The sequence below is a fragment of the Wyeomyia smithii genome, chromosome 1 (assembly GCF_029784165.1).
Source record: "Wyeomyia smithii strain HCP4-BCI-WySm-NY-G18 chromosome 1, ASM2978416v1, whole genome shotgun sequence".
Taxonomy (NCBI): domain Eukaryota; kingdom Metazoa; phylum Arthropoda; class Insecta; order Diptera; family Culicidae; genus Wyeomyia; species Wyeomyia smithii.
Genome location: NC_073694.1, coordinates 10480055 through 10505500, shown reverse-complemented (window position 1 = coordinate 10505500; position 25446 = coordinate 10480055). Strand labels below are relative to the sequence as shown.

Below are 25446 nucleotides of genomic sequence, written 5' to 3'. Positions count from 1 at the left end.
ACCAAAATAGGATTGGTTCACTCTTTTTCCAGCGCTGGACTTAATACTCCCACAACGATCAGTTTGTTATAATATAGGTACACTTTGTTTTATTACTGTTACCAACGAAAACTAATATATTACACTCTGTTGTTAGACAAATCATAAAAATATTTGAACAAAAACCACGAGGAAAAAAACAGATGTGGCGCTATGTACATAAACTCAACTTCTTTCTTTGTTTTTGCTTTGAACTAAACAGGAAGAGAGAGAGTTTAGAAACAGTACGTACGGTATTGACCAAACTTAGACTAACTAACACATCCCTTTGGTGGGCCGCCCTGGGGTTTGTAGTGGAAAAATGAGCAAAACTCAGCAAACGCCGATCCTCATCGAATGACCCCGATCGAGGATCGGGGCGAGTGTGATAGTCGTTTTTTGGATTTTTTTCTAAATTCAGTTTCACGTCCTCGGGCAGCCCGGCTGTCAGTGTGAAATTCTTACCGCAGAGGAAAAAAAAGTCACCAACAGAAAACTATAGGAAACAGGGGTCGGTCGGTCGATCGATCGCTCTGGTGGTGAAGTGTAATAGTGTTGGTTTTTTTTGTGATTTGCTTGCTAAAATGGTATCCCGCCCGGCTTGGATTGCTACTACGCACGCGGGTGTTGTTCACATATGATAAAAGCTTTCAAATAACACAGTGTGTTGCTGTTGGTACGAAATCCGACCCCGGTTAGGTGTCGGATTTCTTACCGAGGATCCAGTTGATCAGCACGGATGAGGCGCTCTGTTGCTGCTGGGATGACGATTCGGTTTGAGCTACAATGAAAGAGGCGCAGTGAGTAACGGCTAGCATCTCTATTTACCAACAAAAGCACAAGGTAAAAGCTTCCCAAAATCGTCTACTTACTGATACTGGTACCGACAATTTTGGCGGCCGCCTCCAGCGGCATGTTGGCCAAATCCCGCTGGATTAGCGTCAGCTGGCGGTTGCGCTGCTCGCGCTCCTCCTGCAGCCGTTTATCCTTGGCATGCCCAATGGAAGCCAACTCCGACAGTTTGTTGGTCAGCACGGACGCCTCGGATCCGGCGACGGCACTGATACCCGATTCCTGCACGATCTGCTGCAGTGACTTCTCCGGGGTGGTCGTCTTGGAAACGTCACTAGAGTCTCCGGATGCTTCTGTGTGGATTAGGAAAAAAAATAGTTTAAAACCAAAATTGCGGTGATTGTTCTGATAAGATTCTACCTTCCGGTTGTGTGGTGAGCTTCCGTTTGAACTCCTCCTGCTGCCGGAGTGCGTTGGACAAACGCAGCTGCAGGGCGTCACGTTCCTCCAGCAGATTTCGCAGCTCGAGTTCGAGCTCGTCGCAGCGCATGTCCCGCTGGTAGATCACGTAGAGTGCCAGCTCCAGCTCGGATCGAGGAACTTTGTCGTTGTCAGTCGGTTGAGATCGAAGAGGTTCAGTGGTAACCATATTACTGGCATGCTTCACTGCGAAAGGATCGACCTGGGCTGCAAGTCGCGCATATTCCGCACTGCGGATCGCCAGCTGCTCCTTCAGTGTAACAATTTCAAGCTCTTGATTTTCGAGCGCTTGCTTCATCTGCTGAACGGCCGCCGAATCAACGGCAGTCTCTCCGCCGTCGTCGTCGTCCGCTACACGAGAAGGCGCGTCAAGCTCCGCTTGCAATCGATCGATCTCCTCGCGGAGGCTTTTTTCAACAATCGAAAATTCAGTTTCGCGCATGTCGACATGCTGTTTCCAACTTTCCGCGACCTGTGCGCCACGTTCCTCCACCACTTGAGCCCAGTGGGCGTCCCGCTGTTCGAGGGTGATTCGATAGTTAGCTTCCAGATCGGATCGTTCCTTGCTTAATGACTCGATCCGTTGACGAAGATCCTCTTCGTCAGACTTTGGACCGAGTTGTGCTTGTTTCAACTGATCCAGCGAGGATTTGAGTGCTGTGATCTCGATGTTCTTGGCGTCAAGCTCGAGAACGGTTCCCTTCATGCGATCCTCCAGCTCTAGGCTGCGGAGTACCTGATCATTCAACACCTCGAGTTCCTGCTCCATTTGGTGCTTTTCCTCCAGCAGCTCTCGATTGGCTTGTTCAAGTTCGACCAGACGAGGGTTGGTGCCTTTGTCTTCCGGTCGCGTAGCCGCCAGTTCCCTTGTTATCTGACGGGTCAGGTTATGCTCTAGTTCTTGCCGATCAGTTCCCAACTGCGCGATGCGTGATTTAAGGGTGGAAATTTCTTGATTTTTGGTAAGAATCTCCTGGACAAGCGATTCGGTTTGATCCTCTCGTGCTTGCTGCTCGATCCGCTCGTTTAGGTGCACGATTTCCGCCTCTTTATATTGCAACTGCGCACTCAACTGCTGCACTTGCTCCTGTAGCTTGCGTTCCTGCTCGGATGAATGGAACAGACTTTCGTTGCGCATTTTTTCGATCTGATGCGTCAGTTCGGTGTTTTTGCTCATCAAATCATTCAACCTCTGCCCGTGATCGATGGTTTCTTGCGACTTTTGCTGGCTCAAGCTCTCCAGATTCGATTTGATGGTGCGCGAGTCCTGCGAGAGGGCGTCTATTTGCTCCATCAGCAGCTGAATTTCCCCGTCCTTCTGCTGGACACGCTTCTCCAGTATGGCAACGTTTGCTTTTTCCTCCTCCAGCAGCGCTTGCAATTCTTCGTTATCAACCTTCAAATCCTGGACCTCCCTTATAAGTTCTTCTACTCTACTGCTTAAGTGACTCACATCTTCCCCGACACTCTCCCCAGCAGGCTTGCTCTCCTGCTCACTGTTTTCACTCCAATCTTCCAGCTGCTGTAGTTTGGCATTCAACTCCTTAATCTTAGCGTGCTGCATTTCGATCTGCACATCTTGACGTTCCTTCATCTCCGTAAAACGCTCGTTGGCAGCTGTCAAAACATCTACCCTTTTCAGTAACGACTCCTTCTCAGCCACACTCTTCTCACGTTCGCTCTGAAGCTCACCCACCTTACCTTCCAGCGTTCGGATCTGTCCATTCAACTCATCCTGGATAGCCAAATCTAACTCGCTCGTCTCAACCGACGTGGACCGTCGTTCCAAGCTCTCGCAGCGAACCTTGTACTCTTTCAGCTTCTTCAGCAGCTTGCCCGACCTAACCTTCAGCTCGACGATCTCCTGCTGCAAACGCTCCCGCTCCAGTTCCAACTGGCGAATATAGTCGTCCTTCTCGGTGGCCTGCTGATGGCGGGCTTCAAGCATGGCTTCCGCCGCGCCCCAGCAATCGTCCTCGGCTAGCTCGACTGAAGCTGCCGGCTGCACATGGTAGGCTTTCTTCGGCTGAATGATTTCCTCGAAGGTCTGGTGGGAGCCAAACAAACTGGCCGCTGTGACCGGTAGCTCCCGCTCCGCTAGTTGCTCCTCTAGGGTGCCTATTCGAGTCTGGGCTTCCGTTAGGGTGTGGCAAATGCGTGTGATCTTTTCGGATTTTTCGCGAACTTCATCCAACAGGGAGGCGTTGTTAGCTTTCACTATTTCCAGCTCGTCCTGCAGCTGCAGATAGACATCCCGATCCTGCTGAAGACGATTGAGTTCTTCTTTTAGCTGCTTGTGCTCCTGCTGACTCTGGTGACGGTGCTGGTCAAGTTCGGATTGCTTCTCCGCTAGAATAGTGTCCAGCTGTTGCTGCTGCTGAGCGCGCAGAATTTCCAGGGCCTTTTCCGCTGATTCCTTTTGCTGATGAGCCTCATTAAGCTGCTGCTGTAGCTCATTTATTTGAGCCATCAGTTGTTGTATCTGTGTCTTCTGGCGCAAGTCACGGGGCGAATCTACCGTCGGAACGGCCTGCTGCGCGGATGAGGTTGCAGCTAGAAGTAGCGGTTCTTCCGGCGCCCAATCACCACGATCTTCGGAGTGACTTGGTGTGCAAAGGTACGTCTTTTTCGGAATGACGAGTTCTTCGAATACCGGCACCTGAGCCCCAGAGTCGGTGAAGAAGGATGCTGCCGAGGATACGGCAGCGGGACTTTCTTGCGGCTTCGCCTGCTCTTCGAGCGCGTGCAATTTGTTCTGTTCATCTTGTAACTGCTCGCAAATGGCATGGATTCTGGAAGTCTTCTCTTCCAGCTCATAACTGAGCGAGGAGTTCTGCGCCCGCACGATATCAAGTTCGTCCCGGAGCTGGTGGAATTCGTCATCGCGACTAATAAATGCACTAATTTGCGTCTGCAGCTGTTGGATTTCACTGCGCGCTGCTTCGTTCTGCTGCTTCAGTTGGGCGATTTCATCCAAAAGCTTTTGCGTTTCGGTCTCTCCCGAGCTAGTAACCGCCGGAGCAACCGGCTCGTTCCAGCCCCAATTTTCTGCAACTGAATCGAACAACGAGGCGGCACTTGATTCTACAGGGGAGGAGAAAAATTGCGACGTGGAAACCACTGCCGGTGGCTGCTGTTTGGCAGGAGTTACCGTCTGGAATAGCTGCTTACTCATCGCCTCCAGTTGGGAACCCTTTGCGACCAGTTGAGCTTCCGCGGCTTCGTCTCGCTCTATCCTCTGATGAAGCAGCTGTAGCTGCTTCCGCAGCTCATCCATGCTTCCTTCCGCTAGATCTTTCTCGATTGTAAGCTCCTGTATTCGGGAGTCCTTCCAGAGCGCATCATTTTCCAACTCTCGAATCTTTTCTTCCAGAGCAGCAGTCGTCGTGGTCGATCCTGCTTCCAACGATTGCTGGTGCAAACTGGAGAACGGATTATTAACCGCACTAGTAAGCATCTCCAGACGCGAGTTCTGCATCTGCAAAGCTGCAATAGCTTCCTCCTTTTGCTCGAGCAAATCCTTCAATTTAATGATTTCATTCTGCACAAACACTTGATCGTCGGTCTGATTTTGACTTAGCTGCGTTCGAATCGCTTCCATGTCGGCAATCTGCTGCCGCAAAGCATTGATTTCACACTGATGATTTTGCGCCATACTCTCGCTTTGCGCTCGTAAATTCTCCAACTCCGTCTGATCCTGTACGATTTGCATTCGAAGCTCTTGCAGTTCAGCACTATCCTGTTGGTGACTTTCGTTTTGCATCTTCAACCAGGTTACCTCCTTCTCCAGGTCGGACCGGCATTGATCCAAGGAATTGACACTCTCTTGAAGCCGTACAATCTCATCCTGCAGGTCGGCGTTACGATCGTTCGATCGCTCCAGATTTTCCTGCAACTGTTTGCGCTCGTTTTCGATTCGCGCCAGCTGATTAGTCAACTCCACCTCTAACTGATCGATCTCGGTGTCCTTTTCGGCCACCTTCGCCTCCGCATCGGTTAGCGCTCGCTTTAACTCAGCTTGAAGCGCTGTTATTTCTTGATTGAGGTTATAATTGTCATTTTCCAAATCGGTAGCGCGTCGATAGGCTTCCTCTTGCGCTCCAACCTGCCTTCCCAGTTGCTCTACCTGTTCTCCCAATTGATCTCGCTTATGTTCGGCGTCCTTCAACCTCCCGCTAAGCTCACACAACTCTTCCTCTTTCTCCCGCAACTTCGTCTCTACAGCTTCGTCATGCTGCGAAAGATTGGCCAGTCTCTGCATTAACTCATCCTCATGCTGGCTAAATTCCTGCGATTTTTCGGACAACTCTTCACCCAGCAGCTTTTTCTGACGCTCCAACGAGTTTCGTCTTTGCTCCACCAGCGACAATCCTTCCTCCAGGCGAACTATCTGACTCTTCAGTTTTCTACTCTCCTCATCAGCCAGCTCCAGATCAACTTCTAACTTTCGAACACGCTCGCTAGCTCGTGACAGCTCCTGTTCTAACTCTCGCACTCGATCAGCTTCCGTCTTCAAAGCGCCATTCATCTCTTCCTTGTCGGCCTTCAGCTTACCCAAAAGCAGCGTCTGGTTGTGGAAATCCTCCAGCTTACACTGAGACATGCGCAGCTCATCCTCTAGATAGGCCGTCTTGCGTTCGTACTCTTGTAGCCGCTGTATTTCTTTATTTTTCTCCTTAATAATAGCTTTACACTTTTCGATCTTCACATGCTTCGAAGAAGCATCTTCCTGCAACGCACAGAACTCCACCTGTCGATCGATCAGCTCTTGACCAACCTGAGCAAGTTTCTGCTCCGCCTCTTGCGCCTTCGTTTCCGACACCCGAAGCCGTTCCTGTAGCTCAACAAGCTCATGCTGAATCGCTTGCTTCTCCGACTCCAAACTGTATTTCTGCTGAAGCAGCTTGTGCAGCTCGTTATTCAAATGATGCATTTTCTGAGCTAGTTTTTCATTTTCCGCTCGTAATTCCTCCTCACAAGAAGCCGCTGAAGCGACCGATGCACTGCGCATTTCTTCTACCTGCTGTTCATTAGCAGTCAACTTCTCTTCCAACTGCTGACATTGGGCGTTTTTCTTTTTCAGATTGGCAGCGAATTTTTTCAACTTATCCATTAGTTCCTTATTTTTCACATCCAACTGTTGGTTTTGCGTTTCGAGCTCGCGTACGCGAGCTTCGTCTACGACGGGTTGCTGTGCCCTCACTTCCGCCAGCAGCTGTTCCATCTTTTTCAGCGAGTTATCTTTATCGATTATTTTGTCCTCCAGCATGTGAACTTCATCCTTCTTGGCATCCAACAGGTCCTGTAAATATTGGACCTCATCTTCCTTTTCGATGATTTTATTCGCATTCTCCTCCATCGATCTGTACAATTCAATGATCTGATTGTTCAACGTGTCGATCGTCTCTTGCTTAGCGGCAATCTCTTCCGTCTGATTGTTCACCTGCAGCTGGCTCTGCTCTAGTCGAGCTTCAAAGTGTTGAATCTCTTCTAACTTGTCAGCTAACTGCTTCTCATTCTCTTGGTACGAATCAATTAGCTGCTGCTTCTGCTCCGCCACCAACTCCCTCAAAATCGCCGACTCCTTATTAGCCGACACAATCATCAACTTCAACTCTTCCACTTCCGCTCCCGTTTTACTAGCCATCGTTTCCAGCTCTTTTTTCAGCTCTCGAATCTCATCTATTTTACTGTTCAGCTCAATCTTCAACAGTTCCGGCTCTTCATCCGAGGATTTTTCCGCTTCCATCGCATGCTGCTTCAGTTCGGCTATCTCTTCATTCTTCCGCTCAATCTCCTGCCGCAGTTGATCGATTAGATCGATCTTCTCAATATGCGCGCTGGTAATGTCCAAAATTTGCAACTTCAGTGCAGCCACCTCATTCTCATTCACCACCGGCAGAGCGCTAACTTTCGCCTTCATCAGCTCGATTTCGCCCTTCATCGCTTCGCACTCCTCCACACTTCGGCAGTACTCCTCCAGTAAACTGGCGGCCACCTTCTGCAGATTCTTCGCATCTGTGGCAAGTTTTTTCGAAATTTGCATTTTCTTATGTTTGTCCCTGTTTTTGTTGAAATTTGTCACCTCATTGTCCACCGAACGTAGCGCTTGCTCGTAGGATTCTCGATCGACCGTTACTGCTGCTGCTGCTGCCGCTCTAACCGGCGTGCTCTGGCTGGAACTAGCCTCACTAGTTTCCTCCTCTGGAGGCTTGGAAGCGCATAAGCGCTTCAAACCATCTAATTCCTCGCCCAGGATGGTTTTCTCACTCTCCAGCTCAACCAACCGATCCTTCAGCTGACAGTGCTCTCGACGCAACGCCTCCAATTCCTCCAGGTGAGCTTGATTCTCGATTGTAACTGCTTCCAGCTTGCCAAGCACCTCGCGCCGTTCGTTGGTGAACAGTTCAATGCGATGCATCAGTTCCGAACTTTCCTCCCGCAGCTTTACCAAACTGGAGTTCAAATCTTCCTCGTCATCCACAGGCTGATCGTCGTCGCTTCTGCTCATCTGCTGGTCACCACTGACTTCAACACGCTGGTGGGATCTGTGAACGGGATGGTAAAAGGGGAAGGCATTAGAACAAAATTGTTTGTTTTTTCTGAGTGGTGTAACGGAGGATGTGTGTGAAGTTGAAATTCCCGAAATGTACGAAACTCGGTATGTGATTACACGTCAGAATAAAATAAAGTGTTTAAGTATTGAATTCGTCCACGTCCCGAGAAAGGATTCATATACAGTTGAGATTAGTTTAAGGGTCAAGTAATCGTATATACCTACGCGGAATGATACCCGTTATGATGGAGGAAATGTATATTTTTGAATTGTGTTTCTTAAATGCTAAAAGATGAGTTCGTGGATGTTGATGGGAGTTTGGTGAAATGCGTCTTATGATGTTCGTTACAATGATCTGAAACGGTGAACAAAAATGTTGGTAACTCAGTATTATTTGATGATTAAAATGTCGTTTCGTCGATGTTCGTTTCTGCTCCGAGTTATAACTTTATTTGAAATGTAGTGATGGACAGCACTGTATGTTCATAAAATACTATTTTAGTCATTTCATAATACACTTAAGTCGCGTTTTACGCGAGGGATACGTGCCACGTAAATTTCGGAATCTGAGTAAAGAAAATCCAGAATCTGCGTAACAAAAAACTACCGCGTGAATTCCGGAATCCGCGTAAAAAAAAACGTGTAAAATGCGACCTTAGTGTACTGCTACGAAAACTGGACGGAGTGTCAAAAATTTCATAAAGAACTTTTCAAGTTTCTAAACTTGGTCATTGGGAAGTGTGTTTCGACTGAATTTAGCTCCGGTTTAAGAAGCGACTCTGAGCTTGATACCGGATTATTTCTAACAAGTGGAAGCAACTTTTCTGGTTTTGAGAAGCAGTTTGCGGCTATTATTAGTTCAGTTCAGATCTAGATCATCCTCCATTATGGCTTTTCCTAACCCTTGAAAGCGTTTTTTTGCTGACTATGCTCAATTTGTTCTCAAGAAGCATTTTCTCAACAAATCTGGACTTAAATTAATCGATTGTTTTCTGTTTCGGTCGTTTCTGGCCTTTTTTATTCGCGATGTTTATTTAACAATTACATTTTAAGAGGCCCAACCTTTTTATAAGTTATGCCATTTTGTCTGTTTCGTTTTATTCCGTTTGTTGTACGAATGTACAGAAAATGAATCTTATTTTTCTTGTTGGCAAACAGTGCAACCGGATTGCTCTCAGCCACGCAAAACAATAACACGTTGTATCGTGTTGCGGCTCGGAAGGAAAACAGCCAAATTCTTCTCGTGTCGGATGAGAGCAGATAGCAGAAGGTGTCGCACTCTCAGCCACGCAATAATTTATTCTACTGTTGCGTATTGCATATTGCAGTTGTGCGGCTGGGGGACAAGGAAATTCTGTTCGTACTGACGTTGCCTGGTGATGGAGCTCGAATTACTAAAGCAATCTGGTATATTAGAAACTAAAAGAAAAACTAACTGTTACGTGGATTGATCAAAAAACGAAAACGCCAAAAGTAAGGTCTTGTTGCTGGAGACAATTTTCACAGTCAAATCTAAAGCAATCACGATTTTTCGAGTTGGGACCACTGTGCACTGTGAGATTTTCAAATAAATCATTCCATCTATTGTGAATGTCATGATATATAATACTTGGGATGTGTAGAAAACATTTTGAAAGTTATTTCATAAAATAGTGGTTGCGAAACATGCTTTACAATAAGTATTCCGTCATTTCCATACCACTTTGTGTACTTTACGACCCTCAAAAGGGCATTACTAAAAATGTACTGTACGACGATTTTGAAATTTTGACCAGAGATTCAGGACGTCATCGAATCGAATGGTGTACCGTCATCCGGGGTGAGATTGTGCCAAAAAATGATGCTTTTTTGTTCTCAAGCTTGTAATGCACACATTCAAGCAAAGAATTCGATCCAAAATACACCAATGCATTCTAGAATGTTTTGTTAACTACTACAACAAATATGGTTGAGTTACAATAAACTATAATTTTGCTAAAAACACATGAACTTTGGCTCAATCTCACCCCTTCTATGGGGTGAGATTGTGCCAAAAACAAAAAGTTGAATTTAATACCTGTTAAATGAACAGTAGTGTGTCTACGAATAATCCACATGACTAACATGATAAAACAGTAAGTATAGGGACGACCATGAACAACGTGGACTATTAAGGGGCTTTAGGGGGTTGATCAGAAACTATGTTTCATATGAATTATAGAAAAATGTATGGCTGGATCAAATTGATGCATAGAGTAATTAGTCATGAGAACGTGGCTTATAGACAGTCTCTAAACACATAGTGGCGTCCCCAGGTAGCCTAAAAAGGGAAAACGTTAGGACATGCAGTTTGAGAAGACTTTTCGTTTCAATTATCATGTGTCATTGACAACTGTATATTCCATTGGAGATCTCAAAACCTCTGGAAACGTACCCACAACCCTCCTGCTTCTCTTTAAAAGTCATCAGTTTATATAGAATTGGTGTACAAAATTTTGTTACATTCCATAAGTAATATCAATCATGGCGATGGCGAGCATGGCGAGTATGTCATCGCAACGTTACTGGAAAGACTGTCGAATTGATGGTGGAGCTGGACCAACAGTCTGCTAACCTCATAGCGGCACAGAGCTTCCTGCTAAGCTACAAGTACGGCAAAGCACGCATGCGGCAGGTTGGCAGAAAGTCCTCAAACACAGGCGCGAAAGGTTCTGGTGCGAAGGCAGGAATGGTACGTTCGGAGACTCCCTCAGGGAGTGTACCGCTACCACCTGCTCGACGCACTCCCGCGATAGCGAAGAAGGTTCCGCCGAAAAATCGAAAGAGGAGTAAGCGTGAGCATCTGAACAGTCGCGACCCTCAGAGCCAAATTCCGCCGCCTCAACGTGAGAGTCGCACTTCTGTCGCCTACCGTCTGCTGCAACGGGAGCCTGTTGCTGAGGGTATGCAGACTACCCATCCCAGCGTCACCGCTGATGGCAACCGTCCGCCAATCGGATCTCAACTAGAACCGACGAAGGACGCGCTGCCAACAAAATGAGCAGCATACGCTGCGTTCAGGTGAACCTCCATCACGCAAAGGGCGCCTCTGGTGTTCTTTGCCGGAGGTTCACCAAGGATCAGCTATCCGTGGCGCTGATCCAGGAACCATGGGTCCACGACACCAGGATCCTTGGCTTAGCCAACACAAACAGTAAGTTGGTCTATTGTAATCAACAGTCAAATCCCAGGACTGCAATTCTGCTGAACAGAAACATTAAATTTGTTCCCATTACAGAGTTCATCCAACGGGATTTGGTTGCCATTGCGGTGGAAGTCCCGACAACCAACGGCACTCAAGAAGTGGTTGCCTCCGCTTACTTCCCGGGGGACGAGGATGATATACCGCCATCCGAAGTCGCAGCGCTTGTGCGATACTGCCGAAGCATCAACAAGCCACTCATCGTCGGCTGCGATGCCAACGCGCATCACACAGTCTGGGGCAGCTCTGATGTCAACACTCGAGGTGAGTACCTACTTGAATACCTTACTTCTAACAATGTTAATGTATGCAATGTGGGAAACAAGCCAACTTTCAGTAATGCTATTAGACAAGAGGTCCTAGATCTCACTCTATGTAGCGCCTCGATAACGGAGAAAGTCAAGAACTGGCATGTCTCTGATGAACCCAGTTTATCAGACCATAGACACATCAGATTTGACGTCGAGGCTACTCCTCTGAGAAGAGAACATTTCAGGAATCCTAAGAAAACCAACTGGAACTCTTTTAAGGAACATTTGGTCAATTCGAGAACATCCTGCCACCAAAATATTCGAACTCCAGGTGAACTGGACATCGCAGCAAGTGACCTAGAGCACAGGATCACGGAAGCTTTTATGTCAAACTGTCCGTTAACAAATCGAACAGTCTGCCGTGATGTGCCCTGGTGGAATGAAACTCTCAGCAACCTTCGTCGGGAAGCTAGACGCTTGTTCAACAGGGCTAAAATCACGTCCAACAGGGAAGCCTATAGAGCATCCCCTACAAAATACAACGCTGAGCTACGGAAAGCCAAAAGGAGGTCTAGAATTCGATTCTGTGAAGACATTCAGACTCTACCTGAGGCAACGCGAATGCAAAAAGCGATGTTCAAAGATCACACGAATGGTCTTGGGCAGTTGAAAAAGGAAGATGGTAGTCTGACTGTCACCACCAAGGAAACGCTGGATGTTCACCACCAGGACCGGATGGCATTCTACCAATCTTTCTACAAAAATCGGACGGAGTCGTTATGTCCGAACTCATCAGCCTCTTTCGAGCCAGCTTTACTATGGGACATATCCCGGTCAACTGGCGGAACGTTAAGGTGGTGTTTATAACAAAGCCGGGCAAAAAAGACAAAACATTGCCCAAAGCTTTCAGACCTATAAGTCTGACGTCAACTCTTCTCAAGTTGATGGAGAAAATTACGGACAACTACATCCGCAGTGAGTTTCTGAAGGAGTTACCCTTACACAAGCATCAATATGCTTATCAACAGGGTAAATCTACTGAAACCGCTTTGCATTGCCTAGTGACGAAGATCGAGAAGTCCTTGAAATATAAAGACAGCGGTCTGCGCTTTTCTTGATATTGAGGGAGCTTTCGATAACACGTCCTTTGCATCAATTTACACGGCTCTACAAAATAAAGGAGTCGACGATACTACAATGAGCTGGATCCAAGCAATGCTTTCGAGCAGGAAGATCACAGCTGCATTGGGGGATACGTCTGCCACAGTAGGGGCAGTGAAAGGGTGTCCTCAAGGAGGAGTTCTCTCTCCACTGCTATGCTCACTGGTGGTAGACGTTCTCCTAACCAAGCTATCACAGCTGGGCTTCGAAGTCATTGGATATGCTGATGATATAGTCCTTATTGTTCGGGGAAAATGTGATGGAACTCTATCTAGTCGTATGCAAACGGCACTTAACACCACCTCTCAGTGGTGCTCAGAAGAAGGGCTGAACATTAACCCCGCTAAAACGGTCATTATACCATTTACCAAGCGAAGAATGCACACAATCATTCCTCCGCTACTGAATGGAGTAAGACTATGTTTCAGTAATGAGACCAAATATCTTGGAATCATTCTGGATAAGAAGCTGAACTGGACTGCTCACCTAGACTACGCTATCAAGAAGGCAACTTCAGCTATCTGGGCTTGCAGTACACTGTTTGGCAAGACCTGGGGGCTAAAACCACAATTAGCGCTCTGGTCTTGCATCACCATTGCTCGGCCACGTATAACCTAGCAGCCCTCCAACGATTGGCCTGTCTCTCAGTTACCAGTGCCCTGCGCACAACACCGACAGCAGCCTTGGAGGCCTTGCTTTGCTTACTTCCTCTACATCTCCATGTGAAGAAGGAAGCAGAGCTTGGCGCACTAAGGCTGCAAAGAAATACAACGATGCTCGAAGGTGACCTAACGGGTCACCTAAGCATCCTAAAGGAGTTTAAGCTGACACCTTTAGTAACAACAGTCTCGGACTGGATGGAAGCGAAGCCAAACATGGACGTTCCATATAAAGTGATCGACACAGATCGCTCCATGTGGAACAATGGAGGGCCGAGTCTTCCATCGGGCACAATCCGCTTCTACACGGATGGCTCAAAAATCGGACCCCAGACTGGTTCAGGGATCTACGGACCAGGTATAAAGGCCACTATCTCAATGGGTAAGTGGCCAACCGTCTTTCAGGCGGAGGTATACGCAATATATATCTGTGCTATAACATGTCTACATCGCAAATATAGACATGCGAAAATCGGAATCTTTTCGGACAGTCAGGCGGCACTGAAGGAATTAAAGTCTGCTACATGTGTCTCCAGACTAGTCTGGGAGTGCATCGCAACACTCAGGGAACTCTCCCGCCTCAACAAAGTTATGCTACTTTGGGTACCCGGTCACTGCGGAATCGAGGGAAATGAACATGCCGACAGCCTCGCAAGACAAGGATCTGCTCAGCAATTCATTGGACCGGAACCGTTTTTGGATACTTCCACATCCGCCATTAAAGGCGAACTAAGTACATGGGAAAAGCTAGAGATAGCATCTCAATGGCAACATGCGCAGGGTTGCAGGCAAGCTAAACAGTTTATCTACCCTAACCCTACGGTTACCAAACGGCTACTTAGTTTAACTCTTAGTGAACTACGCATCATCACGGGACTTCTCACTGGACACTGCTCTTTATCATTTAAAGGAAATCGGCAAAGTCCTAACCGACAATTGTCGCTTTTGCAACGCTGAACCTGAGAGCTCAGCGCATTTGCTTTGCTTTTGCGGGGCTCTTGCTTCATCGAGGTTTAACTTCTTTGGAAGTCACCTCTCAACTCCATACCAGGTATGGAGCACCAATCCCAAAACGGTCACAGGTTTCATCAACCATGTAGTTCCGGATTGGGGCACAGGCTTACAACCAACTATCTCAACTCCATCAATGAGTTCGAGCATCTTGTAATCTGTGTAAAGTAATCGGGACCAGCCACAAAAGACAAACATTCCTGTCGCAGTGGCGCTTTCTACCCAATGCCCTTCAGGCATACAAAAAAAAAAACAATGCAAGTGTTTTGGTGTATACTGATATAATTTTGTCGTGAATGTGAATTCCGCACACTGTGCCGTTCAATATATCTTGGCACAATCTCACCCCAAAAGGGCTCCAAAAGTGTACAGTTTGGAGAAACATTATTTTCTGAGCCGGCACAGGTTCAATGCATAATATTTCCTCAACACATTGGAGACGACATCCTAACGTACCAACTGAGCAGTCAGTTGATGTGATTTCTTGATCGGGTTGGTTTTCCTGGGACAATTTTGGATAACGTTATTTGCGCATGTGTTTCACCCTGTACTTTGAAACATTCTTTAAGCGAAACAGTTCACTGATATTATCTATATTCCATTTTAAGTTGTGAATAAATATGTTATGTTTCATAAAGTATTGAATTTGAGGTATTAGGTTTTGGAAATCTCAAGTAATTTAACATACAAACATTTCCCATTTTGGCTCAATCTTACCCCCGTGGCTTAATCTCACCCCGGCAGACGGTACTCAGATCCTTTGGTGCATTTTTTTATACGTATGGTTTGTGGGAGCTCCGTGATGTGTATTGACCTCGAAAAAGGCGGTTTAAAGCAATTGCAAATTTTATTCAGTTGTCGCATAAATGCATCATGGTCAGACCACGTACGATATCACTGACATAATTTCATATTTTGACGTGTCTGGTATTTGTTTTAGATGGATTTTAACCATGCTATCCTCTTGCTTCGCGATGTTGATTCTAGACCCATGTTGTAGGTGGTTCCGCCTTTTTTGCAGATTCTGCCATTCTCTCAGTTTCGCAAAACTCAAAAGGATTTTATATCGTATGTAATACAAATGTATGAAAAATCTTATTTCGTGTTAGCAGACAGTGGAACCGGCCTGTTAGAGTCATGCAACAAAATAAACGTGCTGAGGGCTTGGAAGGATGGCCACCGAATTTGTCTCGTGTCGGATGGAGGCAGATAGCAGGAGTGAAACACTCTAAGCTACGAAACACTATTTCATGCTGTTGCGCGTTGCATCCTACGGCTGCACATTTTTCGTTTCCTTTTGTGATGTTTGGAGCGGCTGAACTACAGTTTTGTTAGTACACTCAGGCAGGATTCAACACCAAAGCCGAAAGTCCTGGTCGTATTAGGGACTTAAAACAGCAGCCCAGCATTGCTTGCATCAGAAAACTCGGAACATAAAATTGCCGATCTCTCAATTTCATTGGAAGTACCCAAGTACTTGTCGATGAATTGTAGAGCCGCGAAATCGACATCGTATGAAGTTGCATATGATACAATGGACCAATGGAGCCAATTAATCTGCTTTGGCGAAGCCGCAGACATCTGCGGCAGAACGTTTAAGGCGGAGCAGTACATCAGACTAAAACGCGAGGCTTTTTGGGCTGAAGATCAATACGTCCAAAAAGAAGTACATGCTGGCTGGCGGAACCGAGCATGACACGGGCCGCTTAGGTAATAATGTGACGATCGACGCCGATCAGTTTGAGATAGTCGACAATCTCCCTGGCTCACTGATAACTCCGGACGACGATGCAGGTCGTGAGATCCAGAGACGTGTTACCTAAGGAAGTCGTGCGATAGGCGATCGAACAGATTTAGCCCTCGCACAAAGTGTATCATGAGTGAGAAGCTGAACAGCTCCCGCAAAGGCTTTGTGCCGCAAGCCGATATGTGCAGGAGCTTGGACGGCAACCTCCTTACTGACGAGTGTGAGGTGATCGAAAGGTGGAGGCAGCATCTGAACGGCGATGCAGTAGAGCGCGAGGACGGTATGGCAATTGATCTTGGTGCACGAGCAGAAGACATCAGAATTCCAGCCCCCGATCTTCTGGAGGTGGAGGAGGAGATCGTGGTCGGCTGAAAAACAATAAAGCTGCTGGAGTGGACCAACTTCCCAGCGAGCTATTGAAATACGGTGGAGAAACACCAAGGTTTGGGGGGAAGAACGAGTACCGGAGGAGTGGATGGAGGGTATTGTGTGTCCCATCTACAAAAAGGGCGACAAACTGGAGTGCTGCAATTACCGGGCAATCACTCTGTTGAACGCCGCCTACAAGGTACTCTCCCAAATACTTTGCCGTCGACTATCACCATTTGCGAAGCAGTTCGTGAGGCACTACCAGGCGGGATTTATGGGTGCCCGCACCACCACGGATCAGATATTCGCGATTCGGCAAGTTATGCAGAAATGCCGCGAATATAACGTGCCCACACATCATTTGTTCATCGATTTTAAATCGGTGTACGACACAATCGATCGGGACAAGCTATGGCAAATTATGCATGACTACGGATTTCCGGACAAATTGACGCGGTTGGTCAAAGCGACGATGGATCGAGTGATGTGTGTAGTTTGAGTTTCGGGGGCGCTCTCGAACCCCTTCGAAACCCGAAGAGGTCTTAGGCAAGGTGATGGTCTCTCGTGCCTACTGTTTAACATTGCCCTGGAAGGTGTCATTAGAAGAGCGGGGATTAACACGAGTGGCACGATATTCCAAAAGTCGGTTCAACTGTTTGGTTTCGCCGACGATATTGACATTGTGGCTCGGACCTTTGTGAAGATGGCGGATACATCGGACTAAAGGCTGAAGCCAAACGGATTGGACTGGTCATCAATGCATCGAAGACGAAGTACATGAAAGGAAGGGGTTCTTGAGAGGACAGTGCTAACCTCTCACCTCGAGTTCAAATTGGTGGTGATGAAATCGAGGTGGTTGATGAGTTCGTGTATCTGGGCTCACTGGTAACTGCCGACAACGCTACCAGCAGAGAAAGTCAACGGCGCATTATGGCAGGAAATCGTACTTACTTTGGTCTCCGGAGGACGCTCCGATCGAGTAGAATTCGTCGTTAACCATCTACAAGACGCTGATCAGACCGGTAGTCCTCTACGGGCATGAGACATGGACTATGCTTGTGGAGGACCAACGCGCCCTTGCGGTCTTCGAGCGGAAGGTGTTGCGTACCATCTTCGGTGGACTGCAGATGGAAAACGGAGTGTGGAGAAGGCGAAGGAACCACGAACTGCAGGAGCTGCTAAGATAGGCAGGTTGCGGTGGGCTGGGCATGTTGTAAGGATGTCAGACGACCGCCCGGTAAAGATGGTTCTTAAAACCAATCCGTCAGGGACGAGACGGAGAGGTGCACAGCGAGCAAGGTGGATCGACCAGGTGGAAGACGACCTGCGGACCCTACGCAGACTGCAGAGCTGGCGAACTGCAGCCATGGACCGAGTGGAATGGAGACGACTCTTACGTACAGCAAAGGCCACACCACGGCTTGGGACTGTTTGGCGAAAGTGTATCATGTATAAAACACTTATAAGACCGGTTTTCCTCTACGGGTGTGGATACTGCCCGAGAACTCAGAATTCTTGAAAAACGGCTGCTAAGAACAGGGTTCTGAAAATGACTGTATATCCACACGCAAAAGTTGAAGTCTTGTACAATCATTGTGTCTTCCCGATTCGCACAAATATTGCACAGAAACCGCACAATAAACGTGTGAAACGCATAACGCAACAGTTGTACTGCGAATACATTGACATAGAATGAAATCAGAATATGTATCATATACCGACACTTTATTTCTCACGTCGAGTGTATTAGTGACTAGACTAGACACATCACATACAATTTGCAGGTTGCTCTTTCGCTTCTCTTTCGGTTCGGATTGCGACGCGCAAGGCGATATTTCGTTGCTTCACGAAATGAGCGAGACACCCGTGCTGTACATACTTGATACCATAGTGTTGTTAGTCTTACTCATACTGTCGGTGCGAGCTTGCTGCTATTCATAGGAATGCATGATGAAGAAAAAGTATCTCGAAAGCGTGTGTGCAAAAGACTTGAAAAGCGTAGCATATGTCTCGTCCTCAAGCAGAAAGGAGGAGAATGGTTTTGCTTCTCGCTCGCTTTGCAATGCTGCTTGATACCAGTTGAAACTGTTTAGGCGTCATCCATAAATTACGTAACGCTCATAGGGGGGAGGGGGGAATCCTTGAGCGTTACGATTTGTTTTACAGGGGAGGGGGGGAGGTGAGTTCAGCGTTACGTAACGAAAAATCTCTGAAGAGACTCTCCAAAAACGAGCATTTTTATCAAGAAAATCCTTCTGCAGCGTTACGTAGTTTTCATGGGGGGGTAGGTGTTGGCGTTACGTTTCGTTACATATGGGGGGTGGGGGTCCAAAAATCGGGTTTTTGCGTTACGTAATTTATGGATGTCGCCTTAGGTGTAGTAGTTTGGAGCTGCCAAATACATTGGAGAAACGCTAGAGCATTCATTGCGTTATGCCCAACACGCAATCATTGTACTGGTTCCGAATTACATCAACAATTGCGCTAAAAACGCACAATTTTGTACTGGTTTCGCACCCTCCAACTTTTGCGTGCATGACAGCATATTTCAACCAATTCGACTCTCATTGTATTGCACAGCTCTCCTTGCTCCCCGGACGTTCGCTTATGACAGCCTATAATCCCCGACATTTTTCGGCACGAATCCAAGCGAGATGTCAGGTGATTATGATTCCCGAAAATAAGGTCGATGCTAGAATGAAAGCGAAATGGAGCGAAACACGTTTTTTCTTCAACAATAGAAACACATGAAACGGTTTGCTTCGTATTCATTATGGCACCGGCCTAAGATAAAGGAGAAACAAAAAAGTGCGAGTCGATGAGGCTGTCAACAGCGCAAGCTATGCCAACAGGACATACTCAAAATGAACAAAACTAGGCTGTCATGTCTGAACGAATAAAATATATGCACAAGAATGAGCTGTCGTATGAAACACAAGGCAGTTTCGTTGCCTTGTGTGAGGTTTAGCTGTGTTAGCTCTCATGACTATCTTATTCACTCTAGTGAAAGGAGAGAGCATTTGTCAGTTTAGTGTCGCGACACAGTATTTTTCTTAAGCTTGAGGCTAAGAATCATCTTGGGTGGCGTCCAAGAGGACGATGTGGTGCGGTGAAGGAGGAATCACAAAGTCGAGCTGGCGAACCCACTATTTCGAATTGCACGAATGCCGGACAGTTGCCTGCTAAACTGGCGTTCGCTGGTTCCGGTTGGTACGAAGATCGTTTTTTAAGCCTTTAACAATCCTTTTGAGCTCAGTTTCGGATCAATTTATATTTTGGTCTTCCTGTTCTCTGAAATCTGTTCGCTTCCTACATTTCTCCATATATTTTTGTATTTTTGTGGGGTTGTTTTTGAATATTTTGCATGATTTAGTTCAGCATCGCATTCAAATATTTGATTCACAGAGCCCATTGAACATAACAAAAAAGTAAATTTTCCTCATAATTTTTAGATAAAACCAGGTCTTAGACACGCCTATGCTTTTGCACTGGGTTGTATGTGACATTTTTTTGGCTCCATTTCCATTTCGAACCCACCGTGGTTCCATAATGTTGCTTGTTATTTTTCGGTCATAAAAAGATGGCATCTTTTCATAGGACTGGATAAAACCCTTCATACACATATAATTTTTTTTATCAAGAATTGAAATTTTTACTGCAAAGCGGGATTCAAGACGAAAATTTACATGAAAAAAAATCCTTGATATCTTATTGGGGGGCTGAGAGATTGGCGTTTTTACATGTGATGGAAAACTATGCATTTACACAAAAATGTTACTAAAGTTCAATATCTCCATTGCACAGTGTTTTATTCTGCCGTTTTTGTGCGATTAATTGGATAGTGATTCAAATGTTGATTATTGCTATAAGGTATGTTTGGAGAAATTTCAGAGTATTCAAAAATGCATCTTTTAATGTAAAAAGATGGGTGATCAATCCACCAATGAGTGAGATATAAAATTTACTTTTTAATCAGAATAAGATAGACGCAAACAAAGTTGACAAAGTTTTAGGTTATCTTAGAACAAGAAACTTTACCGAAGACTTCATGTTTCTATTTCTTACATATTACGAGCAACATTAAGTTTTCTATTAGAAGGCACTAGAAATCACAATTTTCGTTCCAACTTTTTTCGCAGATTTTTCCGAATTTTTGAACCTTCTACTAAATTTTCCCCCATCTAAAATTAATTCGTTTTCTGAACATTGTTATTTTTTATCTCCTAAAATAATACAGTTATGTAACATATTTGTTAAAATGCGTAGTTTTCCATCACATATAAAAATGCAAATATCTAAGCCTTGCGATAATATATCAAGGATCTTTTTCATGTAAATTTTTGACATAAAACCCGCTTCGCAGTAAAAATTTCAGTTGTTGATCGAAAAAAATTTTTCATTTGTGTTTTGAAGGGATTTATCTAAAAATTATGGGAAAAATTGATTATTCTGTGATGTTTAATGGGCTCTGGGAGTCAAATAACTGAATGTAATGCTGAACTGAACCATGCAAAATATTTAAAAACAAACCCACGAGTATAAAAAAATATATGGAAACATTTGGGAATCGGACAGAATTGAATTGACAGAACTTCGGTGAGTTTTTACAGCCTCTACAATTGTTTTACAGTAATTTTGGAATTTGGCCTTAATCCTACGATTAGGCTCAGCTTAATTCTACAATAAGACTTGATTGGAGATTTCATTCCATTAGGACCGGTTTTCAGTGATTTTTGGCTGTACGTTTTTTCCGGCGATTCAAATCTCATTTCAGATTATTTTATTATTCGGCCTTTCTTGGCTTTAGAGGCATTTTTTGGCATCTTTAAGCTTAACTTGGAATCATTTATAAAACATATTTGGAGATTTTTATCTGAATTCGGAATCGTTTTCTAGTTTGACTTCTTGACCATTTTCTATTTTGAATTTTAGAAACATTTTTTTTTATTTGTATTTGTATTTGGTCTTGTCTGGCTGTCAGAAGCGTGTATAATTTATTTGACACGGCATAGAAAAGTTTTTTTAATTCTGATCCCAGAATCATTTCAAATTTTGGTATTTACTGGTTTAAGCGTTTTAGTGATTCTCAATTTTATTTGTCTTAGAGGCGTTCTTAAACGGTTCCGAGCTTAATTTGGATGGAGGATAAATTTTGATCATGTATGATCATTTTCTATTTTGGTTTTAAAATCATTTTCTATTTCCTATAGCGGCCTATTTTGGGTTTTGGAGCATCTTCCGACCTTTTTAACCTTTAGAAGATATATTTTAAATTTTCATAATAAAAAAAACAAAAAATCTTGGAATAAAATTTCCTAATTTTTCAAAATTTGTGAAATTACAGCTTTGAAACTTCCTTAATTCTAGGAGCATATTTATAGAAAGGTTTTGAATTTAGGACTTTAAATTTTTGAACTTCAAAATATTAAGATTTCTTTATGTCTTTGATCAGATCCTCATATTTCTCAAAATTGAAAACCGCTCAAGATGTAGGTAAATCTTACAGTTTGAGAGCAAGACGTTGAAAGTGCTTACATTGTTTAAAAATTCTCAAATATGTGAAAAGCGTAAATAATTTAAAGTTTACAATTTTTCGAATTCCTAAAATTTTCAAAATTTCAAAACATGTTCAGGAATTGAGTATTACAAATTCTCAACTTGGTGCTAGCGTTTACTCTAGTGGTCATATGGGAAAAATCGCTTTCAATGGAAGCCTGGATGAACACAAGTGACACAAAGTATCACTTATACTTATATTTTATTTCCATATTTGTTCACAATCAAAGCCTCTAAAGTTCAAAATAGATTACGGCTTCCATTGATTCTGATCTTGTAATTAAAATTGTTTCGAAGACATCTCCACATATATAACAAAAGAAAGTTATTAAACACTCGTACTTACTTATCCGTTTCATCCGACCCGTCGTCGTCCTTTTCCGACACGGTTCGTTCATCCGGCCGTCCGCCACCTGCCGCCACCGCTGCTTCGTAGCATTCGATCTCCTGCTTTTCCTTCGGTGTCAACCCTTCCACAATCTCGATCGATTCGGCCGAACTAACCTTCTCCAGGCTAAGTTTTTCGATTTTATCTAACAGTTCGATGTTTTCTACCATGTAGCGATCGAGCTTTTGCTGCAGCTCTTGCTTTTCTTGCTCCAGTCGATGCAATTGATTGGCCAGCTGGTCCCGATCGTCCACACACCGTTCAAGTTTTTCCTCCAGATCGATCGACGACATCTGGCAGGATATACGTCCGGACTGTTCCTCGCCCTTAACCTGGTCATGTATAGTAGCCAGCTGCTGTCGAGTAGTATTGAGATCTTCGGTCATGTCCAGTTTTTGCTCTTCCAGCAGCTGAATGGCGGTGGTTTGATTTTGACACGTTGTTTCCAAGATTTTGATTCGCTTCTCTAGTTCAGAATCCGGTAGCGATCCATCATAGTTAACAAGATGCAGCTGGAGGTTACCTTTCTCCTCTTCAACTTCAGCCAAGCGCTGGGTAAGCGTTTGTAGTTCATCAGTAAGCCGGACAACCTCTTCGTGGACGTTGGAAGTCTTCTTGAACGAATCGACCTGCTTTTGAAGTTGTTTGATTTTAAGTTTCGACTTGATGGAGGCTTTGTTGGCTTCGTCCAGTTGCTGCTTCAATTTGGTGACTTCGACTTCGGCTTCCTCTTCGGCTGTTTTTGGGAAGAGGGGCTTGGGACCGGCGGTTTTGAGTTTTTCCTGGAGAACGGAGAAGTTAGCATTGAGCACGTTAAGTTCGACGGTTTTTTCTTGAAGGCTTTCTTGTAGTTCACTCTGCTGCTGTGTGAAGGATTCGATTTGCTGCGCTTGCGCTTCGATTGTCGCTTCCAGCGAGCGAATCTTCTCCAACAGATCCTCTTCCGGGGCCACTTTTTTGGCTAGTTCTTCCTCCAACTCCTGAATACGATCGAGCAGTTCGCGATACTTTTCGTCCGTTTCGCCGAATCTAGCTTGTTCCACTTCAGCGTCGGTAATGAACTCATACTTCTGGCTTTCCAACTCGACAATTCGGTGCTGCAGGCTTTGGTTTAGTTTATTCAATTCACTGATTTTTGTGCTGAAGTCCTGCACGTCTTCTAGCTTCTGCTTAAGGGTGGAATTTTCAACTGTCAAATCATACCGAGCAGTTTCCAAAATGTTATTCATTTCCTCTAGGTTGGAAATTTTACTGTTTCTCTCATCTAGCTCAAGCTGAACGCGGGTCAGCTCTGCTTTCAAAGTGGATTCGGCTTGAACAAAGTTAGACTGCATTCGATACATTTCCTGCTTGGTGTCTTCCAGCAGATCTACAGTATTTTTTCCCTTTAGGGACAAATTTTCCGACATCAGCGAAACGGCTTGCGTCCGGGCTTCGATGATGCATTCTTTCTCTTTCAGAGCTTCTTCCAAATCTAAAATCTTTCTCTCCAAATCTTTCGAATGCTCATCTTTCATCGGAATGTTCTCTTGATCGGCCAGTTGTTGTTCGAGAACTTTTACTCTGCCCTCTAAATACTTCAGCCGTTCAACGTCGAAATTAGAGCTAACTCCATAGCCACTACCGGCCAGCTGGGTCAAATCGGAAGTGGATTTGTTAAACTCAAAGCGTCCCATCTTCATCGGGGTCAGCAGCGTTAAATCACCTGTGGAACGTCCGAATTCCACCGACCGCTCGAGTGTTTGCTGAGTGCTCTCCAGTTTATGCTTCAACTCGCTAACCCTTTCTTCCATTTCACGCTTGTGGCTTTCGCGCTCGGCCATCTTCAGCCGATTCTGTTCCATCTGTTGCCGTAGGAGTGTGATTTTCTCACTCCCAGGAGTCTCGGAACGACCGCGCGTACCCGTCATCGGGAAAACCGGTAGCGACATATGCTGCTGCTCTTCGTAATCTTTCTGGGATACATCAAAGCTGCTGTCCTCTTCGTTGATTCGAGTTCCCATCAAATCCATCTGCACTTCCGAGCTCGACGCTCGACTTAGCCGCGACTTGGTCGCTTTGGTTTTGTACTGCGTCAACCGCTGAGCAATATTTTTCACCTTCTCCTGAGCCGATGCCGTTTTCTTGCCCTGGGCGGACTCGGTCTGGCGGACCAGTTCCCGCAGGGCTGTGATTTTTGCCTGTCATAAAAGAGCTTATGAGTCAGTTAATGGTTTTCTGATATGCGAAACTCACCTGCTGCTGGCTAAAACTCTCCTGCAGGCTGCTCAAATCGGGCGTCACTCTCCCGGACGATGTGCCAGGATCTCCCACCGAAGGTGGGCCTCCGCCCGGATCTTGTCCAGACATTTTGTAATTGTTATCTTTAGTAACTTCCTTGCCAAACTCTTCCTATCACAACACTACCAACATATTCACTGGAAGAAAAAAATTGCAAAACATCCAAATTTAGGTCAAAGTCAATGAAGCAAAAAAAAAAAATAAAGAAAACACATTTCCCTTTCGCTGCAATCTTCAAATGAAAGCTTGTTGTACGAACAAGCAAATTATGCCATAACTTGTGCAACCAGGCGCAACCCAATCAAAAAAAGGCAGACAATGTGCAATTAATGTATTGAAAAATTCCACCGCAACTTTCGCAGTTTTTTTTTGCTTCTCTGCCAAGTAAAGCCCAAAATCAATCACTGCTGGTGAAGAAGGTGACGTCGTGTCAAGAGCTTCGCCCTGCAGTGGAGATTTAAACTAAGCCAGTGGTCAGAAAAACGAACCAGCAGCCGAATTTTCTGTTGCAAATGATGTACCGGATCCGAAGGTACATTTTGGTTATTGTTTTACACAAAAATACGTACCTTACACACTGAATATTCACTATTTTTTTAGCAACATCAGTCTAACGAACACAAAATTACACATCATCACTTCGACTTTCGCACAAATCCTTGAGTTTTGACAGATTTCAATGTTGCTCGAAGACGGTGTTGCCAGGAAGGCTTCCGCCGTTCGACAATCGATCAGTTTGGCAATCATATGTTTTTAACAGGGGCGGCCCGAATCAGGTGGGAGCTCTTATGCACGGTGATTTCGTTTTGTTTGACTGTAATAGAATCGATCACAGGATTAATTGGTTTGATTGGCGACAGGTCGAGGATCTTATCGAGCTGGGAATTTTCTCGATTCAGCACTGAGGCACGGTTTACCATTGTACTTATCTTACAACATGCAAAATGTGCCAAAAACA

The 25446-nt window shown here is 45.2% G+C and overlaps 1 protein-coding gene across 1 annotated transcript; it reads right to left on the bottom strand.

The window, feature by feature from the left end:
• Nucleotides 1-58: 58 nt before the first annotated feature.
• On the bottom strand, nt 59-25198 carry LOC129719539 (protein lava lamp). The gene is made up of 6 exons (XM_055670936.1): nt 25058-25198; nt 24444-24625; nt 22167-24388; nt 1231-7838; nt 891-1163; nt 59-799 (listed from the first exon to the last, which is right to left on the bottom strand). Exons 2-6 carry the CDS (start codon nt 24555-24557, stop codon nt 714-716), a joined length of 9303 nt encoding a protein of 3100 aa, XP_055526911.1. The 5' UTR covers nt 24558-24625; nt 25058-25198; the 3' UTR covers nt 59-713.
• Between the last annotated feature and the right edge of the window lie 248 nt (nt 25199-25446).

What these genes read in the sequence shown, in the direction of transcription:
- LOC129719539 (XM_055670936.1), bottom strand. Translation starts at nt 24,557, where the DNA reads ATGTCTGGACAAGATCCGGGCGGAGGCCCACCTTCGGTGGGAGATCCT. An exon ending in AGAGTTTTAGCCAGCAGCAG is followed by an intron (nt 24,389 to 24,443) that starts GTGAGTTTCGCA and finishes CTTTTATGACAG; the next exon opens with GCAAAAATCACAGCCCTGCG. An exon ending in GGGTCGGATGAAACGGATAA is followed by an intron (nt 7,839 to 22,166) that starts GTAAGTACGAGT and finishes TCCCGTTCACAG; the next exon opens with ATCCCACCAGCGTGTTGAAG.